The sequence below is a fragment of the Struthio camelus genome, chromosome Z, assembly GCF_040807025.1.
Source record: "Struthio camelus isolate bStrCam1 chromosome Z, bStrCam1.hap1, whole genome shotgun sequence".
In the NCBI taxonomy this organism is placed as follows: Eukaryota; Metazoa; Chordata; class Aves; order Struthioniformes; family Struthionidae; genus Struthio; species Struthio camelus.
Window position 1 is genome coordinate 38879567 of NC_090982.1, and position 19453 is coordinate 38899019.

General features: G+C 40.1%; 1 protein-coding gene across 1 annotated transcript; it reads left to right on the forward strand.

The window, feature by feature from the left end:
- Positions 1-431: 431 nt before the first annotated feature.
- LOC138064839 (alpha-aminoadipic semialdehyde dehydrogenase) lies at positions 432-17564 on the forward strand. The gene is made up of 18 exons (XM_068928930.1): positions 432-689; positions 1057-1110; positions 2100-2165; positions 3846-3926; positions 5593-5716; positions 6919-7051; positions 7687-7731; positions 8750-8827; positions 9771-9868; positions 10572-10613; positions 11905-11999; positions 12958-13042; positions 13336-13442; positions 14227-14343; positions 14783-14880; positions 15046-15119; positions 16115-16190; positions 17061-17564. Exons 1-18 carry the CDS (start codon positions 486-488, stop codon positions 17113-17115), a joined length of 1632 nt encoding a protein of 543 aa, XP_068785031.1. The 5' UTR covers positions 432-485; the 3' UTR covers positions 17116-17564.
- The last annotated feature ends 1889 nt before the right edge of the window (positions 17565-19453 follow it).

Sequence of the window (19453 nt, forward strand, 5' to 3'; positions counted from 1 at the left end):
CCATCATTTTGGTGTCAGCTTGAGAAAACAGGCTCTGCTTCCTTGGCGTGAAGGAAAGATTTTGCTCTAACCTCCGCTGATGAAGTCACTTCATGGGTGTAGGGGTGACAGCTGTGGTTCCCCAAGTTCCTCAGCACCACGACCTTTCTGTCCTTCATCAGCCCTCGAGGAGGGCCGCGCCTTTGCAAAGTCTGTCCAATGCGAGTACAAGGGAGAGCCTGGCGCTGCGCCCCGGCCGGGTATGGGGCACGCGGCAGGGCTAGCTTTGCTGTCGCCTGGGGCTGGTATCCTCTGGGGGGCGAGGCTGGGGGGACCGGACTGCGGGAGGACGAGGGGCTCTAAACACTCTTCGTTGCATCTTCCCGAAGTCCCTGCAGGGCGGGGGCGGGGCCGGGGGCGGGCGGGGGGCGCCGCCGCCCCTGACCAATCGGCGCGAGGGGGCGGGGCGCGGCGGCCATTGCCGCGTGCCCCCCCACCCGCTGGCGATGCTGGGGCTGCGCCGCGCTGCCGCTGCCTCCCTGCTGCTGCTGCCGCCGCCGCCGCCGCCGCGGGCCGCGGCCTGTGTCCGCGCCGCCGGCTCCATGGCCGCCCTGCTGGTCAGCCAGCCGCGCTACGCCTGGCTCCGCGAGCTGGGCCTCCAGGAGGAGAACCCGGGCGTCTACAACGGGCGCTGGGGCGGCAGCGGCCAGGTGGGTGGCGGCCCGCGGGCGGCGCTGGGCAGGGGCGGGCGGGCGGGCGCAGGCAGCCGGGGCCTCGGCGGGGTCGCCGGCCCCGGGCCTGCCCTGCTGTCCCGGCGGCCCCTCCTCGGCGGTGATGTACTCCCGGTGAGCTAACATCAGCAGTTAGGCTGTTCCGAAGGCGTGTTTCTTCCAGGTTCAAGTCTTTTTCTTGGCCGTCTGGCTACGCTGTGTAGTTGTGCTACTGAAATAGAGGCTTCTCTTGCATAATGTCCAATAGTTAATGCTGCCTTTATTCCATAAACGCCTGAGCATTTCCCGTTACCTATATATATGCTCTTGACGCCCAGCCTCTCTGTTCTTGCATGTCTGCCTGCAGGTGGTGACGACCTACTGCCCTGCCAACAATGAGCCCATAGCCAGAGTCCGCCAGGTAAGCCTCGTGCAGCCGGGGAAGCCTGGAAAAGGGGCATTTGGAGTATAAAGACCGACAGCTCTGTGGGAAGGGGGAGTCCCCCCACCTTAGTGCCTAGAACGAAGAAGTTCTGGTTGTTCTGGTAGCTGGTCCTTTTCTAGAGCAGGTTTGGAGGAGTGCAGACCTCCTGAGGTTGGCGACTCCAGGGATCTAGAAGCTGTTGGATCACAACGTAGATCCATCTACCAGAAGACAGTCTATCTACTAGAAATGAGCCTCTGACTTCTCTGAAAAGAAGCAGCAGGCTGTTATCTTTTTTTTCCTCCATAGTCTCGCAGATGTTGCGAAGAAAGGAGGTCTCTGCTGTCCATTTTCATTTGTTTCCTGAGAAACAAATGCAGAATAGGCAGAATAGTTGTAGAATTGCTGCTATTCAGTGAAGCTATGTGGACAGGAAGAGGTGTGAGCAGGAACAATGTGACATTCACATGATAAATTTATGAAAGTTTTCAGTACGAGAACAGTTAACCCACTCCTTTCCTAGGTAAGGATTCCATTAGCCTATAATGTCCAGCGAAGCTGCTGATCCTCACAGTCTTTGTTCACTATTTTCTAATAATAGTGGTATCTGAGGTTAAAATATGATATATAAAGTATGATGAATGCCTCCATTATGACTACTTTTTATGGAGCAGCCTTTGTCATCTGAAGGAAGACGACTGCTTAAGTTTTATTTTTTGTGTAGGACACAGATATACTTGCCTGAACATTTTTCTTTGACAATAACTTCCTTCAAGGAACTCTTCTGCTAGCACATGGAAATCAACATACCAGACTGGGATCAAACTATGACAGGGTATAACTTCCTGTAAAAAATGGTATTCTGCATTATCCACTGGAACACCTTATGCTTCAGTTGAACTCAGTACCTTTTCTGTTTTGTTTTGTTTTTTCCTGTTCTCACTTTTCTGTTCTCACTCTTTTCTTTGACATGCTTATTTGTTTAGGCAAGTTTGGAGGACTATGAAGAAACAGTAAAGAAAGCTAAGGAGGCATGGAAAGTCTGGGCTGATGTAAGTTAACAGGCTTATCTTCTAAAAATCCCTCTCTGGCAGGTAAAGGCCATTAAATTGCCCTTTTAGTTGGAGGTGTAAAAACGTTCATGTTCTGTACATTAAAGCAAAACTCTGTCATGAGGACCCCAATAAACAAATTCAGACAACTCACACACATTGCCATTAAGATACAAAGATGAGGACATTGACTTGTGGAAAATGTTTGTTTTTAAAAGCCTGGCAGATTCGCCTTAGGTCTGTGCCTGAATTCCATTGCCAAAAGGTCTGTTAAGTTAAAAAACCTTGTAGCAAGCAAATTATCCCACTGGGTGTGTTCAACTTCATGTTGCAGCATGCTGCCTTCCTGCAGAATACTTGAATATCTAACTTCAGATGATAATCTCTTTCTTTTGGGATGAGGAAGTACGAGTGTCACTTTTTGTCCACCCATTCAGTCCTGATACTTCACAGAGCAGCTATGTTATTCCAAAACTTTATTGCTGCCTTGCTGTACCAGACAATGGCTCGTGATGCTATTCTCGCAATATTTTTACTTAGTAAGCTGTACTTACAAGTGACCCTGTGCAAGCTCTGTCCAGCCAGCTTCCATTCTTTTGCTGGCCATGCAAAGCTTGTCATTGCAGATACCTGATATCTCTTTGACACAAGCTGAAAGCCTGATTTTATTTATTTATTTATTTATTTATGGTATTGGGCATTCTGTGTTTACCCAGCAAAGTACTTTCTCTTACCTGAAGAGAACAAAGTTTAGGACAAACGCCAATGCTTCCTCAGCTCCCTTGGAATATGTTAGTATATGCTTTTTGTTAAAATAAGTGAATATAACGTTGGTGAGTGCGTGCAGGCTCATAATGTGTTTGGAAATAATCTGAAAGCACTCTAACAGATAAAAAAGGATCAACGTATCTAATGCTTTGAAGCTTGCTCTCAAAGCTGTTTGCTTTTAATTTGTGAATTACGTTGTTTTTAATGAGCTCATCTGAAAGATTTTGTCTGTGAAAATATATGCTTGCATGGTTTATATATTCCTCACTTCTCTCTTTCCAGCTGCCTGTTCATCACTGGTTTCTAATCCTGTAAAAAGTATTGCAGGTGCATGGCTTATTATTGATCCTATCTATTGATTCTTATCTAACATATACTGATATCTCATCAAAAAATCTGTTGATGTTTGGTATGTTTGTTTAATTTGTCAGTAGCTGGGGCTTTGAGATTAGAAAACGATGCTATATATCTCAGTATCTGCTAACATAAAATGTCTGTAGCTACTGTAATATTGAAAAAAGGTTTGAAAATACTGCAAAAGATCAGAAACTAAGAACTATGATTTAAAAGGAAAAAAGCCCCAGGCTTATGTTTCCTGACGTCCTGTTAATTGTTTTGGGACATTAAACAGAAGCAGCAGAACTAGTAATTTGAATGTTTCTGGTAGTATTGAATGGAAGTGAGGTTTTGAACAGGTATAAGTGTGTGCAGCGTTGTCAGTCTTGATGGGGCGGGAAAAGTCGACCGGTTTACATAATGAAAATGAGTTTAGTAACTATGCCTTGAGAAAATAGGGGAATCAGCAATCAGTGCATCTCACTGCAGGGGAAGAAAATTAGCAGTATATATGTAGCAGAAGTCATATCTGTTCAATCTCAAATAGATTCTTTTATTTTCTTTTATTTTGCCTAGATTCCTGCACCTAAACGTGGAGAAATAGTGCGACAGATTGGTGATGCCCTGAGACAAAAAATCAAAGTTCTAGGAAGTTTGGTAAGGTGTTTTGAAAAGCAGCTTGACTTCTGGAAAAAAGGTCAAAGCTGTTTTGCTCTGGTTTTAATGTACCACTCTGCAATACTAACCTTCATAACTATTCAAATGCTCTGTTGGTTCTGTTAGCTTTCCTGAAGAACTTCTACCAAAAAAAGAAGAAAAAAAAAAGAAAAAGAAAAATATAAGACTGCTATTTGTCATCCTACACTGAAAATGATGTTTCACATTTAAAATAAGAAAAGAAATTGTAATTCATTCGGAGCCTGTACTCTGGCTACAAAGATGGTTAAAACTGTTGCCATGCTGTTTTCCCACTTCCCGTGTCAGATAGGACACTGTCTGATACAAAAAATGTCCTGAAAAAAACCCTTCTTCTAATACAGAGCTTTTAACCATGACCTCTTTCTGGTGATCTGCAGGATTTTGAGAACTTAGATGTGGAGGTCTAGGACTTCAGAAGTGAGATGGTCTTAATGAGATCTTCTTGCAGAGCTGTGTAGGATACAAAGGTTGAAGTGCTGTTCCTTTAAAACGCTTGCTAGTTGCTAGGGCCGTAAAGGAGACAGGTGCGGAACTTAACCACTTTTCTTTAACAGAGTTGTCTTTATGTGCTGCTATTCAGAAATAGCCAGCCGTTCTTGAATAACTCCATGTGTAGTCAAGCTCATGTGGCTAACCTTCAAAACTGTGTTCTGCTATTTCCCTTGATGTTGGATCCTTAGCAGAGTTTTGGGGGTGGAATTAGAGTGCTAATGTACATTTGTGTTCGAAAACAGTCTAGTTTCTCTGATGAGCGTGGAGAGGCAGGTTTGCTGTATGCTCTTTTGACAAACCTGATTGCATGTTGCTGAAGCATGCTTATAGTTTTCCCAGGGCTTTGGGACCACAGGCATTATGCAGATAACTAGAGGTATATTTAGTCACCTTTATTCTAATCTTTGTGTGGGGAATAAATTCTCGTGGCAGTTCATTTTCCTCACTTAAGAGCTTCTTCAAAGCACAGCCCTCAACCTTCCTCACTTTTGGGATGTCACCTTCAAGTACCAGCTTACTCCAATGTGTCTGCTGTGCACATCTAGCATACTTTAGCAGAAGACTTTAATTTTAGAACTAACTTTTAGAACTAACTAAAAAACAATCAACAAATGGTATTTAACAACCTGGGTCACTAAAAGACTACGGATGACTAGTCATTTTCAGCAGTCTCTGAAAATTGGATCTCTCAAACTCACTTTGAGATGTTGTAAGATCTGTAGTTTGCTTATGAAAAATTTAACCAAGCGTTTTGTTTTAGTGGAACAGGTTAATCTTTCTTTTTCAATTTATTCCATGAATGAATGAAAATGTCCTGAAGGAAATGCAGTGTTGCTTTGGTCCGAGCCTATGAGCCTCGTTACTTGTGGATGTAGTTTCAGTAGTTTAGTCTTAATTTCCTCTGTTGAGTAGCTCCTATTCTATGGGAATGCGACTCCTATTCAACTGTTGTGGTTATTATATTTCTTTCTTTAAGTTGAATAACTCTGGAAGAGGTGCATCTCTTCTAATGAAAAAAATTGTATTAAATCTTACTTGGTGTACAGTCCTGACACTAGCAGGAGACAAAATATATTGGAAATGCATGTGGATTTTGAAAAATATAATTATGTCTTGCTCTTAACGTTTTCAGGTCTCTTTAGAAATGGGAAAGATTTTTGTTGAGGGTGTCGGGGAAGTGCAGGAGTATGTTGACGTCTGTGACTATGCTGTTGGTTTATCCCGAATGATCGGTGGACCTATTTTGCCTTCAGAAAGTAAGTATGCATGCTATTTTTTTGCATTAATGAAGGGATGGAGATAAAATGTGTTGACTATACAGTGATGTACTGCAGAAAAATCTCTGCACTGTGAGTTCTGTAGGAAGAATGTTGTCTAGGAATTGATTTGCTGGTAGGCAGTAGTGTCACCTGATGAAGTATCTATTCTGTGGCATATATGAAGGGAGATTATAGATTTTCCCTCTGCCTCTTGAAGCAATAGATTCTCTTTGCTTTTTCTGTTAATAAAGGTGCTGGAAGAAAGTATGTGAAAAGTACAGCAGTGTGCTTAGAAATGAGGCACCTTTTTATCAGTTACTGGCTAGCAAACAAAAGCCTTCCTGTTAACTGAATAGTTAAAATAGCAAAAATAATTGTTGCCATGTGATTATTGATGTTTTTTTTTTTTCTTGGTCTAGCTGACCTTGTTATAGTAAGCTGTGGAACACGTTTAATACTGTATGTGTTTTATCCTTGACCATAGTATTAGAGTTTGCCTGAAAATTAAGATGAAACCTTTTTCTTTTTTTAATGATAGGACCTGGTTTGTAGAGTACTGAAACAACTTTCACTGTAATAATAGCCACTCTTGTGCATTTCTGTGGCCTGAACATAGGCTATGGGAAACAACTTATGCACCGAGATGCTGTCATATGCCAGAACTATTTACATGTAGTCTTGCTAGACGCAGAAACGGGCACGTGTCCTCCTGTTTTAATGTGTGGCTTGTGACATTCTTCTTCCTACTTCTGATTTTCTGTAGTAGATGTCTGCATTAATTTTTTTTTTTTCCTAATACTTTCATAACAACTACTACTAGAAAAACATATTCTGGCTGCAGCAGAACTCAGTCTGTTTTTGTCCTTAAGAATGTGCATTGTTTCCATATTTTTTATGAACTCCTTGTTTCAGAATGGGTTGTTAAGTTCTGACCATTTGAAAAAAAAAAAAAAAAAGTCTACAGTGGCCTGTGAAAAGGACAGAAGCTGAGTTCTGCCTGTCTCAGTGCAGAGACCTTAATTAAACCGTTGGGCAGCTCTCTGCAAACTAATGCTCTGATGAATGAAGGCCAGCAATGAATGATGAATGAGTGATGAAGACCAACAAAGCTGGCTGTGCTTGTAAGGCTTTATGATGTCCTTTTTTTAAAAAAGCATTCGGTGGATGCAAATTGCGTTATGTTGTGTCTTTGCCTTCAGGACCTGGCCATGCCCTTATAGAGCAATGGAACCCTGTAGGGTTAGTAGGAATCATCACGGCCTTTAATTTCCCTGTAGCGGTTTATGGGTGGAACAGTGCAATTGCAATGATCTGTGGAAATGCTTGCCTCTGGTAAGATATTGCTCTCCAACATGCTAAAAGTATTTTAAAATTACAGTGGTATTGTCTGAGGCATGTAATTACTGTCAAATGTTTAGTGTTTCTCTATATATGATTCCATCTCATATAGGCTTAATTTCTGTCTATTTATTTTTAAGATCACTTGCAATCAAAAAGCTTCATTTTATTTTGTGATAACCCTTTTTATGAGGTGTTGAGCTCCAGGACTTAGCTACATGGCCTGTTAATAAAGAATCCAGGTTGGGGCCTTGGAGCACTATTAGTAAACAAAGTTAATATTTTCAGAATTGGTACAATTATGATTAAGAATCTAAATAAGTAGTTTACTTTCTCCTTCCTTTCCGTTTTATCTACCTGCTTCACTGTAATGTCTTATATAGTCCTTGTTAACACTGATCTCAGCAGAAGCTCTGACTGCTCCAGCTGTGGAAAGAAATGTTTTGAGTTTCTATTTTAACACGCATCTGAAAACTTGCCTGACTTAAGTGTGCTGTGTTTGATATACCATAAAAATTACATGTTTGAAATATTTTCCATTCTTGGAGGATGTTTTCCATTCTTGGAAAATAAAAAGGAAAATAATTTCATTCATATGAACATATTTGGGTTTTTTTCTTTCTTTTCAGGAAAGGCGCTCCTACAACTTCTCTCATTAGTGTAGCTGTTACAAAGTGAGTTGTGGTTTCTTTTTCTTTTCTTTTTTGCTTTTTAAACAACTTACCTTCTAGGCTTTCTGTGTGAGACAGTGTTTGGTGGTGAGAGGAACTTTTTCCCTTGTTATGTAAACAGGAGCAGGATACCTAAGGGTTCTTCTTGAGACAGCGCTATTCCTCTGTTGGAAGCAGGGCTAGCTGTGTGGTTTGTCTCCCTGTAGAAAATGAGTCACTCGTGAAATTCAGCTCCCCGCAACGGCACACTCATGTTTCAGAATCATCCCTTTATTTGGGAGTCTCAGCCCAGCATCAGCACCTGTTTTTAAGACAAAATCTCCTGACTGGTTGTGTAGACCTATCTCCTGATGATGCCTCCACATAACCTTTATTATCCAAAAGTAGTAACACCACAGCATGTCCTCCCAGGGTTCAAAATTCATTCCCAATACAAAGGAGAAGAACTCTGAAGAATAAATGTCATAGTGATATGTACTGTAGGTTTGTTACGAAGCATTTATTATGTTAGCATTTTAAATGCTTGTCTATTGCATGCTACAGATAGCATTTAAATATAAATGCTAAATATAAATAGGCCCATTTCAAATAACTAATTAGTAAGTGTTGTAGCTTTAATATTAATTACTGAGAACATGGCCCCAAACTGTTCCTGAGTATTTTATTTAACTCCGTGAAGTTACAGAAATATCTCTTTCTAGTGGAAGCTGGTGAAGGACGGTATGGCCAAGATTTTTATGCACTGATGTAATGCTTCTCTGTGACAGCTTTGTGGATGCATGTGGAATATATTTTGAGTCTTATTTTTGTGCGAGCAGTAGTTGTAACACCAAGATCCTTGAGGAGAGGAGTGTATCTATGTATTGTACAAAGTGCATGTGAATTAAAATTAACTGCAAGACTGCTGCTCATTTAATATCTGCAGCTTGTTCACGTGCATGCTGACACAGATGTTAAGGGTTTACTCCCTGTTACGTGCATCTGAAGGAGATCTCAGAAATTTTTCCATCTTTGATTCTAGGATAATTGCCAAAGTCTTGGAGGATAACAAAGTGCCTGGAGCAATCTGTTCTCTGGCTTGTGGTGGAGCAGAAATTGGGTAGGTAACATTTCTTGTGCCTTGTAAAGAAGGATAGAGGAGGAAGAATAATTTTACAGGCAGAAGATCCTCAAAGAATATTCTAATTTCCAGGAGTTCCCCCTAAATGCAAGTGCCTGTTGCTGTCATTTTTTTATCAGCTAGTCTGAAGTGCTGGCCTCACTGTAAATGTATAATGAATATCTCTTGTGTGCTGTTGTGACATGAGCTGCTAATAAGTAACTTAACAGAAATTCCAGTTTGGTGAAGAGCCACTACTCAGTTTATGTTCTACATCTATCCCATTCTTTTTACAACCATGCAGTACATATGCTCAAAACTAAGGAACATAGCTAATGCTAAATTCCACTCCTGCGCTCTTAAGAGTTTTTACCTTCTAGCCCAGTAGCCTTCCTGAACCACTCCCACTCCTTTCTAGGAGATTACATCCCCATTTTCCATGCTCATGTAGGACAGTGCACTCGAGCATAGATCCGTACCTGTGCTTGGAAGCTGCACACGTCAAATTGTTTCATTTGATTATTGCAGTGTGGTAATAGTGTGTGCAAGTGTGTATTTGGATACCTCTTTTGAGTATTTCAACAGAAGACAAAACAAGATAGATAATAACTGTGGCAAAAAGTCGTAGGCATGCTTATTTTCTTAAGGAACATAACAATCAGAGCTGGTCTTACTACTTTCTTTGGATTAGATTTCAAAGTTAGTACAAGTGATGTTCTGGTAATGATGTGGCATGAAGCAGGGGAGGAAAACAGCCTTGTTCCTCTGCTTTTCTGACTAAGAGCAAGCTTTGCTGACTCCTGTTCCGTCACTGACCTATGTCTTTCAGAAATGTGCCTTTGGCTTTAAAAGATCTCCCTGGTTGCATTTGGTTTATTTGTAAGCAGTGACCAGCTTTCCCAGCTATTTGCTCTTCTTAAGCGCGGTGGTATGTCTCGTGCAGGACAGCAATGGCGAGAGATGAGCGAATGGACCTGCTCTCTTTCACCGGCAGCACGAAGGTGGGCAAGCAAGTAGCGCTAATGGTTCAGGAGAGGTTCGGTGAGTATGGGGGGGGGGGTCTTTTCCTCTTCATTTGTTTCCTTGGTTGGGAAAAGTAGGGGATCCCCAGGGGATTTTAAAATTACAGCTTGTTTAATTTGTCTTTCATTATTTCTTTCAACTCAGTGGAAATGTGATGATGAAACTGCTCACAGCTAGAGACTGCATTTTGTAGTTAATTCTACCACAATTCGGGATATTTCCTAAGACATCCAGAAATCCACAGGCCTACAGTTAATTTTCTGGGGTTTTCCATGAATGTAGTTGTATGGAGATTGTCAAGGTGGACAGTCAGGGTCTATGATCTTCTGGGAACCTGTGTGTGGAAAAATGTAATTTCCCCCTTCCCTGACCCCGCCCCCCTTATACTCCGTACAAATGCAGGAGAAAAGTTATGATCTTTGAGATGACTTTTTTGTTGCAGATATTTGGAATGTATAGGCCTGAGTCCATGCTGCTGGATTCTAACTTGTGTTAGTTTTGAACAGAAAACTTTCTGAATGGATCTTTTGCATTTTATACATAGGCAATTCGGAAGAGTGTTGCTGAAAATTCAGAACAGATTGCAAAACTTCTGTATATTCAGAGAAAGATGTTTAAAGATGTTTAATGAAATCTAGCTCTAGCCAGAGATGTATCACTGAATGAGGTGCAGTGGATACATGTGTGACTGACATAACTTGTGTTTTGTGTGTTTTGTCAGGTCGAAGTCTGCTAGAACTGGGAGGAAACAATGCCATTATTGGTAATATGCACTGCAACAATTTAGTCCCATAGGCGTTATTTGAAAGCTAGCACTGAAACATTTGTAACAATTTGTCCTTTTTTGACACTGGGGGTTTAAAAAGTACCTAGGAGAAGGTATCTTTCTGTATGTCTTCAATATTGAGGAGGAGTAGTGTTTTAAGACAAAAAGGACAGTTTGAATTCTTACATGTATGCGCTGTTGGAAAGAAGGAAATGGGAGAGGCAGTTTCCTTCAGTAATGGGATGTGGACAGTGCTGCTAATGAAATTTGATTTTAGGATAGTTCTAATCTCTCAGTCACTACATTTTTTGCTTTAAGAATATATGTTGACAGTAAATAGACATCTAAGTAGCATAAGTGATAAAATAGTGTCTTGAAAGCAAAGCATGCATATACAGTAGCATATTTTATAGATTTAAGCAGCTTAGGGAATCATCTAGTTCCCAGATGATATAAATACAGTAAAACTGGGCAATGTGGCAGAAAAAAAAAGTACAGACTCGCTACATACCTAAAGCGATGTTCTGCTGTGTTACAGTTTTCCATTTCACCTTTCTGATACTTTAGAAATTGTTTCCCTTTTCATTGGAAGGTCTCGCTTTTGTGAAATTGGCTTTGAATGGTGGCATAAACATTGCTTGCCTGGACTTCTTCCCAGCTTTAATAGTATTTTTGGGTACTTACAGGACTTCTGTGGGACTGGTTAAGCTGAATGATGTCTTTGGGATCCTTTGAGGTTTATGCATACTAGCTTCACTGTAACCATCCTGCTGTCTTCTAGCCACATGAATTTGTTCAGCTGTTTTCATTTGTATTTCACAATATTGCGTACCTGTGCATTTTAGCCTTTTTTTTTTTTTTTTTTTTTTTTTTTTGCTTACCACTTGGGTACACTTTACCCTTGATTCTTTATGCTACTAGAATTCTTACAAGTGACAGGAAGACAAGGTGAAGAAACAGCAAGAAATTTCTTATAGGTTCTTGAGTTAAAATGAAGCTGAAATTCCTTACAAGCTTTGCTGGAATAAGTCTTTTTCAGTAGGTCAGACAGTCCAGTTGCATGTGGCTCTAATTCCGAGTATATAAGTAATAAGAGTTTTGAGGTGTTCTTGTGTATCTTAGTTTAAGATGCTAGTGCTACTATTCCCAATGCTTCTTGGCCAGCCTGTCAGAGTTTATTATACTCTGTTTAATGTCTGGGGAACTTAGAGGACCTTCAACACATAAGCACTAATTTGCATGTTATCTGCTTAATTTAGTGACATATTGATGTTTAACTTTCCTTAAGTGTTTGAAGATGCAGATCTGAACCTAGTCATCCCGTCTGCTCTATTTGCTGCTGTGGGAACAGCGGGTCAGAGGTGCACAACAGCCAGAAGACTAGTGAGTAAATGTGTATTGACTGGTTTGGGTAGCTCTGACTTTGAACTTAATTCCAAATGTTAAGCTCAGGAAATGCCTAATAGTTATTAGGTAAATTTACCTAATTTATCATATAAAAATATATAATTCTAATAGATATATAAACATAAATATCTATCTATAAATAAAAAAATTAAAAATACCTCATATTATGGAGGACAACCAGTAGTCTTTGGAACACATTTCTACTTGTCTAAAAACAATCTGATAGGAAAGTAAGACGGTAATGTGTCATGCCACTGTAATTCTAATTCTAAACAATTTCCTTGCATATGTTTCGAGGTGTACCTGGTGCTAAAGTCACAAAAATAAAACTCATTGTACTTCTTGCATTTCTCTCTGTTTTAATTGCCAGAGCTTATTTGCCTGTTTCTGCTACAAATTTTGGTGTAGGGTTTGGATTTCAGCAAAGCAAGGGTGCGTGGTGCTTGCCCCCCCCACCCCTTTTTTTATCCAGTCATTTTCAACAAATTCAAGTGCGTTATAATGTCCTCATATGGCTCTGTAGTCTTCTTTTCAATATTGGCCTGACTGGGTAAATATTCATCAAAAAAAGATTTGATTAAATTTGGGCAGATAGGAAAGGTGGTGATTCCTCACATTTCAGAAATAAGAATCAAATGAGTGTTGAAGCACTTAACTTGAGAGTTTACAAAACATCTTGATGTCATTGATCTGAGATGGAGTTAAATTAAAACAGGGATTCTGTTCGTTTGCTTCTCAGGTGTTCATGATTTGATTTCATGGTGTTGCTGCTCTTTTGAGGCCTTGCTTATGTGTTTATTTCTAACTTTGTTATTTGCTGAATATGAGCCACACTACCTCCGCGCTCCCTTCTGCCCTCTCCAAACTGCAGTAGTACTTCAGGAGTAGTGATACAGGCTTCGCTGTCTTACAACACTTATCAATTTTTGTTTAGTTCCTGCATGAAAGCATACATGATGAGGTGGTTGGAAAGCTTACTAAGGCCTATGCCCAGGTCCGCGTCGGTGATCCATGGGATTGTAAGTAGCTGTTTTCAACTCATAGCTTTAGGAGAGGTGTTTGACTTTTTTGGTTGAAATTCCAAAGTGATTTTAGATCAAAGCTGTCTAATTTTACCTGTTGAAGTACTTTAGCAGGGAATAGGGATAACTGGTTTCGTTTAGAATACAAACTGTGAAGGGGAGATGAAGAATCCAGCTACTATTGTTCATCTTGGACAGAGTAAATAATGGCTCCCCAAATGTCATGATAAGAATATTAAGGAAAATGCACAGTTTTCCTGAAAGAGTGTCTTTGGATCCTTGCTTTTTAGCTGACACGCTGTACGGGCCTCTTCATACCAAAGAAGCAGTGAAGATGTACCTTGATGCAGTAGAACAAGCAAAACAACAAGGTGGCTCTGTGGTCTGTGGTGGGAAGGTGACTTATTTTTATTCTTCCTGCTATAATTACTGATCTAAAAAAAAATGCTGTAACATGGTGGTTTTGGCCAAGATCGTACTGCAGTTAGTCATGTCAGCCATTATAGGATGGTAAGTTAGTCTGAGAATGTCAGGATTGCAGTCCTTCATTTAAGGTAAAGATGGCACACTACTTGAAAGCCACCTTCTCCTTCAAGAAATGGTTAGGAGCTTTCCTCCATTTCTTGAAGTATTCCCTAGTCACACAGGATGATGAAAATAAAAACAGCGGTGTAAATGGTATGTATCATGCGTGTAATGAAAAATGGCTGTTCTGTCCCTAGGCCCTGGGTTCACAATATCAAACTTGAAGAAATCCTGGAGATTCAAGTGTTACTTGCACATCTCCATCATGTGGGATGTTTAATTCTTGTGGACTTACAATCTGGGAACTCTTCTGTTTTACTGGCACCTTCTTTACTTCTAATGCCTTTAAATTTCTCTTCCTGGCTTACTAGTCAGCTTGCAGGTAGGAGAGGGGAAGCGTATTTTTGTCAGCAGTTCGAGTTTGAGATTTGATTGTCTGCCTAGCAGACTAAGTTATGCTTTTGTATTTTAAATATTTAAAGAAGAGTCAAATTTAAAATATTTATCTACTCAGATGGCCTGACCTTCCGTTTCTGATTGCTAGGTACAATTATAGTAATCAGACCATGAAGGATTCCCTTCCTACACTGGTAGCTAAGCAGATTGCTGGTTTGGCTGAACTTACTTGGCTGTTTCTTCTTTTATGTGTTTTGAAGGTTATAAATCGCCCTGGAAACTACGTTGAACCGACCATTGTGACTGGCCTCCCTCATGATGCACCCATTGTGCACACGGAGACATTTGCCCCCATACTTTATGTACTGAAATTTAAGGTAAAATAGCAAGGGAAAATTAGTCTGGTGTCAGGAATTCTGACAGAAAAGTCAAGAGAGATTTCAGGTTTATGTCATGTCCATGCAGTTGTCCTAGCGGTTCCAAGAAGCAGTAACTGTTGCTCTGCACTGTGGGGTATCCACTGTAATAGCATAAATCAATACGAAGCTGCTGTATGAATCTTCACTGAAGAGCGCTGGAGTTAAAACAGGAGTCTGCATAGGAATAGATTTTTGTTGCTCAAGTCAGAGAGCAGGTTGTGTCTTTCTTTGCAATGGCAGAGGTATCCTGTCCCTGACTTGATGCATATGTATTTGCCAAATGGCATTCAGTATATTGCATTGTGGCCGTAGCATGTTGGGGATTTTCCCACAGTGCTTCTTTCTAGCTGCTTGCTTTGAGTAGGCATAGTTTAACCACTGACATGCTTCTCCCTAGGCAGAAGAAGAGGTTTTTACCTGGAATAATGAAGTAAAGCAAGGTCTCTCCAGCAGCATCTTCACCAAGGATTTGGGCAGGATTTTCCGCTGGCTTGGGTATAGCTCAGATTATTTTTCTATCTTCCTACAGGATAGGATCCCTGTCTTTCATGTCTCTTGTAAACCTATGCACAGTGCTAGCTGAGCATTTTATAGTCTTCATTTAGGGGAAGGAGTATCTCTTGATACTGAGCAGTAATTGAATCTTATCTCCATTCACAGGCCAAAGGGATCTGACTGTGGCATTGTGAATGTCAACATCCCAACCAGTGGGGCTGAGATTGGAGGTGCTTTTGGTATGTTATTTGCACGGTCTGTGTTTTTGTCTGTGAATGATCAAGTGCTCTAGTATTAGGTCTAGAGACGTGGTAAGACTTGGTACTATTCCTCAGGTTTCATTTCTTGACTCTGAGTGGATTCTTTTTTTTTTTTTTTAATGACCGTATTGGCTTCTCATGCAAAGAGAAGCTTCTGGAGCGGATGAGAATAAACCATTACAACTCTGAAGCTAGTATAGTTTAGGTCTCTTCATGTTATTTTTCAAGGCTTCAGTCTGTTCATGTAAATGACTAAATCTGATGAAATCAGTGAAGTTTGTTTTGAATTACACTGCTGTAGCAAACAATGGAAATTGGCCTTGAGTTTCAGCTTTGGAAAAATACCTGTTTTTGGCTTTTAAATATTCCACATACCACTTTTTTTCCTTATCAAGGAAACGTAGCCCAGAAGTTGTGTTCTGGTTTGTTTAAAGATCTGACTGAGTGCAAAACTGTTAAAATCAAAGTTTTAATTAAAGGAGTCTGGAGCATGTTTGTGGTATATGTTTGCATGTATATATAAAAATTACAGTGTAAAGTATTTTTGTGAGAGAGTCATTAAAAACATTTTTGCTTGTTTTTTTCTCTTTTGTATATACCAAAGAAAGTTGGGGGAGGGAAGAAGAAATATTAACCTAAGCATTTAACCGGTATGAGAACGAGCACATTGTTGTACTAGCATCTCAAGTTAAAACAAAATGTCGTTAAAACAGCAATCTCTAGTGCCAGTGTGATGAGACCTTCAACTTTAGGCAGATGTTTTTTGGATTGAGAGCGGGGAGAGAGTTGACTGCATGAGTGGTATGTGGTGGTATTCTTGTAATTTATTTTGCGTTTAGTGCATGGGAAATGTAATAGTTTTCCATCCTTTTTTTTTTTTTTTTTTTAATAAACGTTTCACTCCTGGAATTAGTCCAGATTTTGGTGCCGAAAAAGATTCCAGTTTTCACATAACCTTTTTGTTTTTTCTACAGGTGGTGAAAAGCACACTGGTGGGGGAAGAGAATCTGGAAGTGATTCATGGAAACTTTATATGAGACGGTCGACTTGGTAAGAGACAAGTTTTTAATTCTAAATAAATGCAAATTACAGATAAACTTGCCAAAGTCGAAAATACATGCATCCTTGACTGCTGGAGGTTACCTTCAGTAAATGTGAGAAAAACATGTAACAACAGAGTAATTACCATTTCTTCTTGGAAGAATTGGCATTTGTGTTCCTAATGGAAATTTATGGGAAGGGTCTAGTTAAAGTTCTTTCTTGTCCTTTGAAAGGAAAAAATCCTTTTCCTGAGCAGGGTGAATCCTAAGAGCTGGAGAAAGAAATTCTTTTTTAAACATAGTTGGTTTGTTTCCTTTTGATTTTTGTTTTCTCTCATCTTGCCTGATGTTAACTCATGTAAAAATTAAATTACTGAAACTTATCATGAAGTATGTGATGTGGGAACCACAGAGAGCACAGACCACTGTTGCCAGTCATGAGTAATTTACTTAACTGCCAAGTATCTCTCCATAAATCTCCTGACAACTACCCTGTAGTGGTCTGTGTTTCCCATTCCCTCCTGCCATCCCCAGGCTTTGCCTGCGCTAACCTGGTTAGCAGGCAAAGGCGTACCAGTGTGAGAAATCTCGCTTTGATTTTTCTGTGTGGACATTCGGTTAGTAAGAAATAAAATAGAGGATTGTGTTCTCTTTCTTCTGTCAGAGAAGAGATAACGGGGAAGGGGCAATGTGGTCTTTCTCTGTATATAGTTACTATATTGAAAACTGTAGTACAGTCAATTCATAACTTGAAAAAGGCAAATACATTATAGAGGTCTCTTGTATACACATGACAGCAATCAAAAGCCTTGTACATAGGAAACGGACTACATAATCTTGATGACCAAGACTGCTCTCTAAACACTTGTTTCTCTTCCAGTACAATCAACTACAGCAAGGATTTACCTTTGGCTCAAGGAATCAAGTTTCAGTAACAACCTTACATATGGCCATGCCATGAACTCTCCTAGCATTTCAGAATGAGGTACCTTCTAAGCCTCATGGTGAAGAAAATTATCTGAAACTCAACTGCAGCAACGATAATAATTCTGTCAGGAAATCAACTACTCTAAAATCGTTTCACTTTCAGTGTATCAAATTACTCCTTTAGTCTTCAAATTAAAATTATTTAGTCTTTGGGAAGAAGGGATGGTGACTGAAACTAAACAAACTTGGAATCGAGTGGCCTGAATAATCTTCTCTTGCCTTATCTCTGTGCTTCAGTATCAGCCCTGTCTGTATCCCACACCATCTGCTGATATATACCGCTAGTAGGTCCATGCTTTGGACTACATTACTGAGTGTCCTACAGATACCTGGTGCTGCTGGAGGGTCCAGTACACAGCTATTTTTCAATGCACAAATAAAGGTACTTTTTGTGAGATTCTTCGGGCTTCTAAGTTTTTTGTACAGTGTTTTGGAGCAGGTATGTTCAGCTGTTTTCTTATACAGAGCTGCTAGGTGGAAGAAATGTCATTGGCTAAACGGACTGCTTTAGTTTTCCTGCCTCTCCTTCAGAAAGGAGACTTTTACCCCTTGTATTGGGACATAAGGGCTAAGATCACAGGCTACTGCGGTCTCTTGGAATCTCCTCTTAGGCCAGAAGGATTCACAGTTGATTCAGGTTGTCATGGCTCTTGTGACACCCTACCACCAGACCAGCTGAAGAATCAGAGATGTAGCCAGGAGGGAATATTCTTGTGAAGGAAGTTTTCTGGGGCAAGGCAAGTTGCTTCTGTGCTGTTTCACCTTAGATGGGCTTTTCTGTTGGCTACTGAAGACTACAATCATCAGGAGCTCATTTGGGAGTTTTGTTCAGCATCCGAAAAGAGAAAAGACGTGATGCTCTAGGCTGATTGGAGCTTTCCGATGAATAACTTCAAAGTTTTTTAATGCGCTGTTGTTAGAGAAGAGTTTCTTTTCCTCTCAGTCTTAAGTACCAAATTTCCACAATCGCTGAACCTGGCCAGGCCGACTGGTTTGGGCTCAAATTCTAGAACTCTCATTTGGCTTTTGATTTATCTTGATGTTAAGATCTCGTAATAACAACGTAGGCAAAATTGTGTTAAAGGTCCAAAGTACTGCAACGCTATCTGGCCTTCTTTCTTCGTAATACCTAGTTTTAAAATAGGCTATGTATTTGAAATTGTACATCTGTGTTGCAGAAAGTATTTTGGGTGGCACTTTCTAGAGAACAGGTAGTCTAAGCTTTTCCCTACTGAAATTTATGAGGCTCTTAAGGTCCGGTTAGCTCCCTGCATGTTCTTTGTGCTTTGTCATTGAACTAGGAAATAGCTTTTTTGAAAGGATACTGTGCGTTTTTACACACACATAGAACTGAAGTCACCTGAGCAGCAGATAAATCATTAGCAGATAGAGGGCAAGATGTCTAATTTCCAAATTTAATTATCGTGAACATAGCTCAAATTATAGAGGTTGTATTTATTGACATTGTTCTGTGGCACTGAAAACCACTATGGTGCACTGTCTTAATGAAAAGTAAGGTCAAGAGCTTCTTTTTCCCTTTCTTGCCACTTATTAATAGTTTTTGGATAGCCTCATTCCAAGCAGGTAAACAAGTTCAAAATAAATAGCCCTTTTCTGTTCATGCCACATGCATTTTTCTGTAAAGTAAAGGCCTCTTTACTCTTTTGGGTAAAATAATTTCACGAGTCTATTGGTTTAACTTAAAATGGAGTTTCTATGCACAGGAATAAAGTTGGCCGTGCCATCTGTCCTGAGATATGTTGTCCAATGTCTGACCAATCTTCAAATCATTATCTGAAAGTGAGAATGAATAGGAAAAATATAAGAGTGTAATTATGAGGGTGATTGTGCTATATAGCTACATGCTAAACTTTGGGTTTTTTTGAAGCTTAACTTGGAATTCTGATATGCACTGATCCCTTCTTCGACACAGACTTTTCAGTAGTCTTGCAGAGGGCAGTCATCTTCAAGCACCTTTGTAACTACCTCTGTTTATAATGAATAATTTTTATTAAGCCTCCTTTGCGTAGGCAAATACACGTCTCTATCAGTAGATTACAATTTCATTTTGACTTTTGCCGAGTGTTTAAAGCACTATTCCGAAGATCACGATATCGGCATAGTCACAGAGTTTTGGTATGGCATTACAGTCTAAGCCTGTAGCGTACAACTGATTCTTTAACACTTTGTCGGCTTCCCAGACAACTCTGAATTCCTTAGATGATTTTTGCAATCTCGCTCCCCCCATTTTATTTATTTAGTTACCTGTTGTTAAAGAAGCTTCTC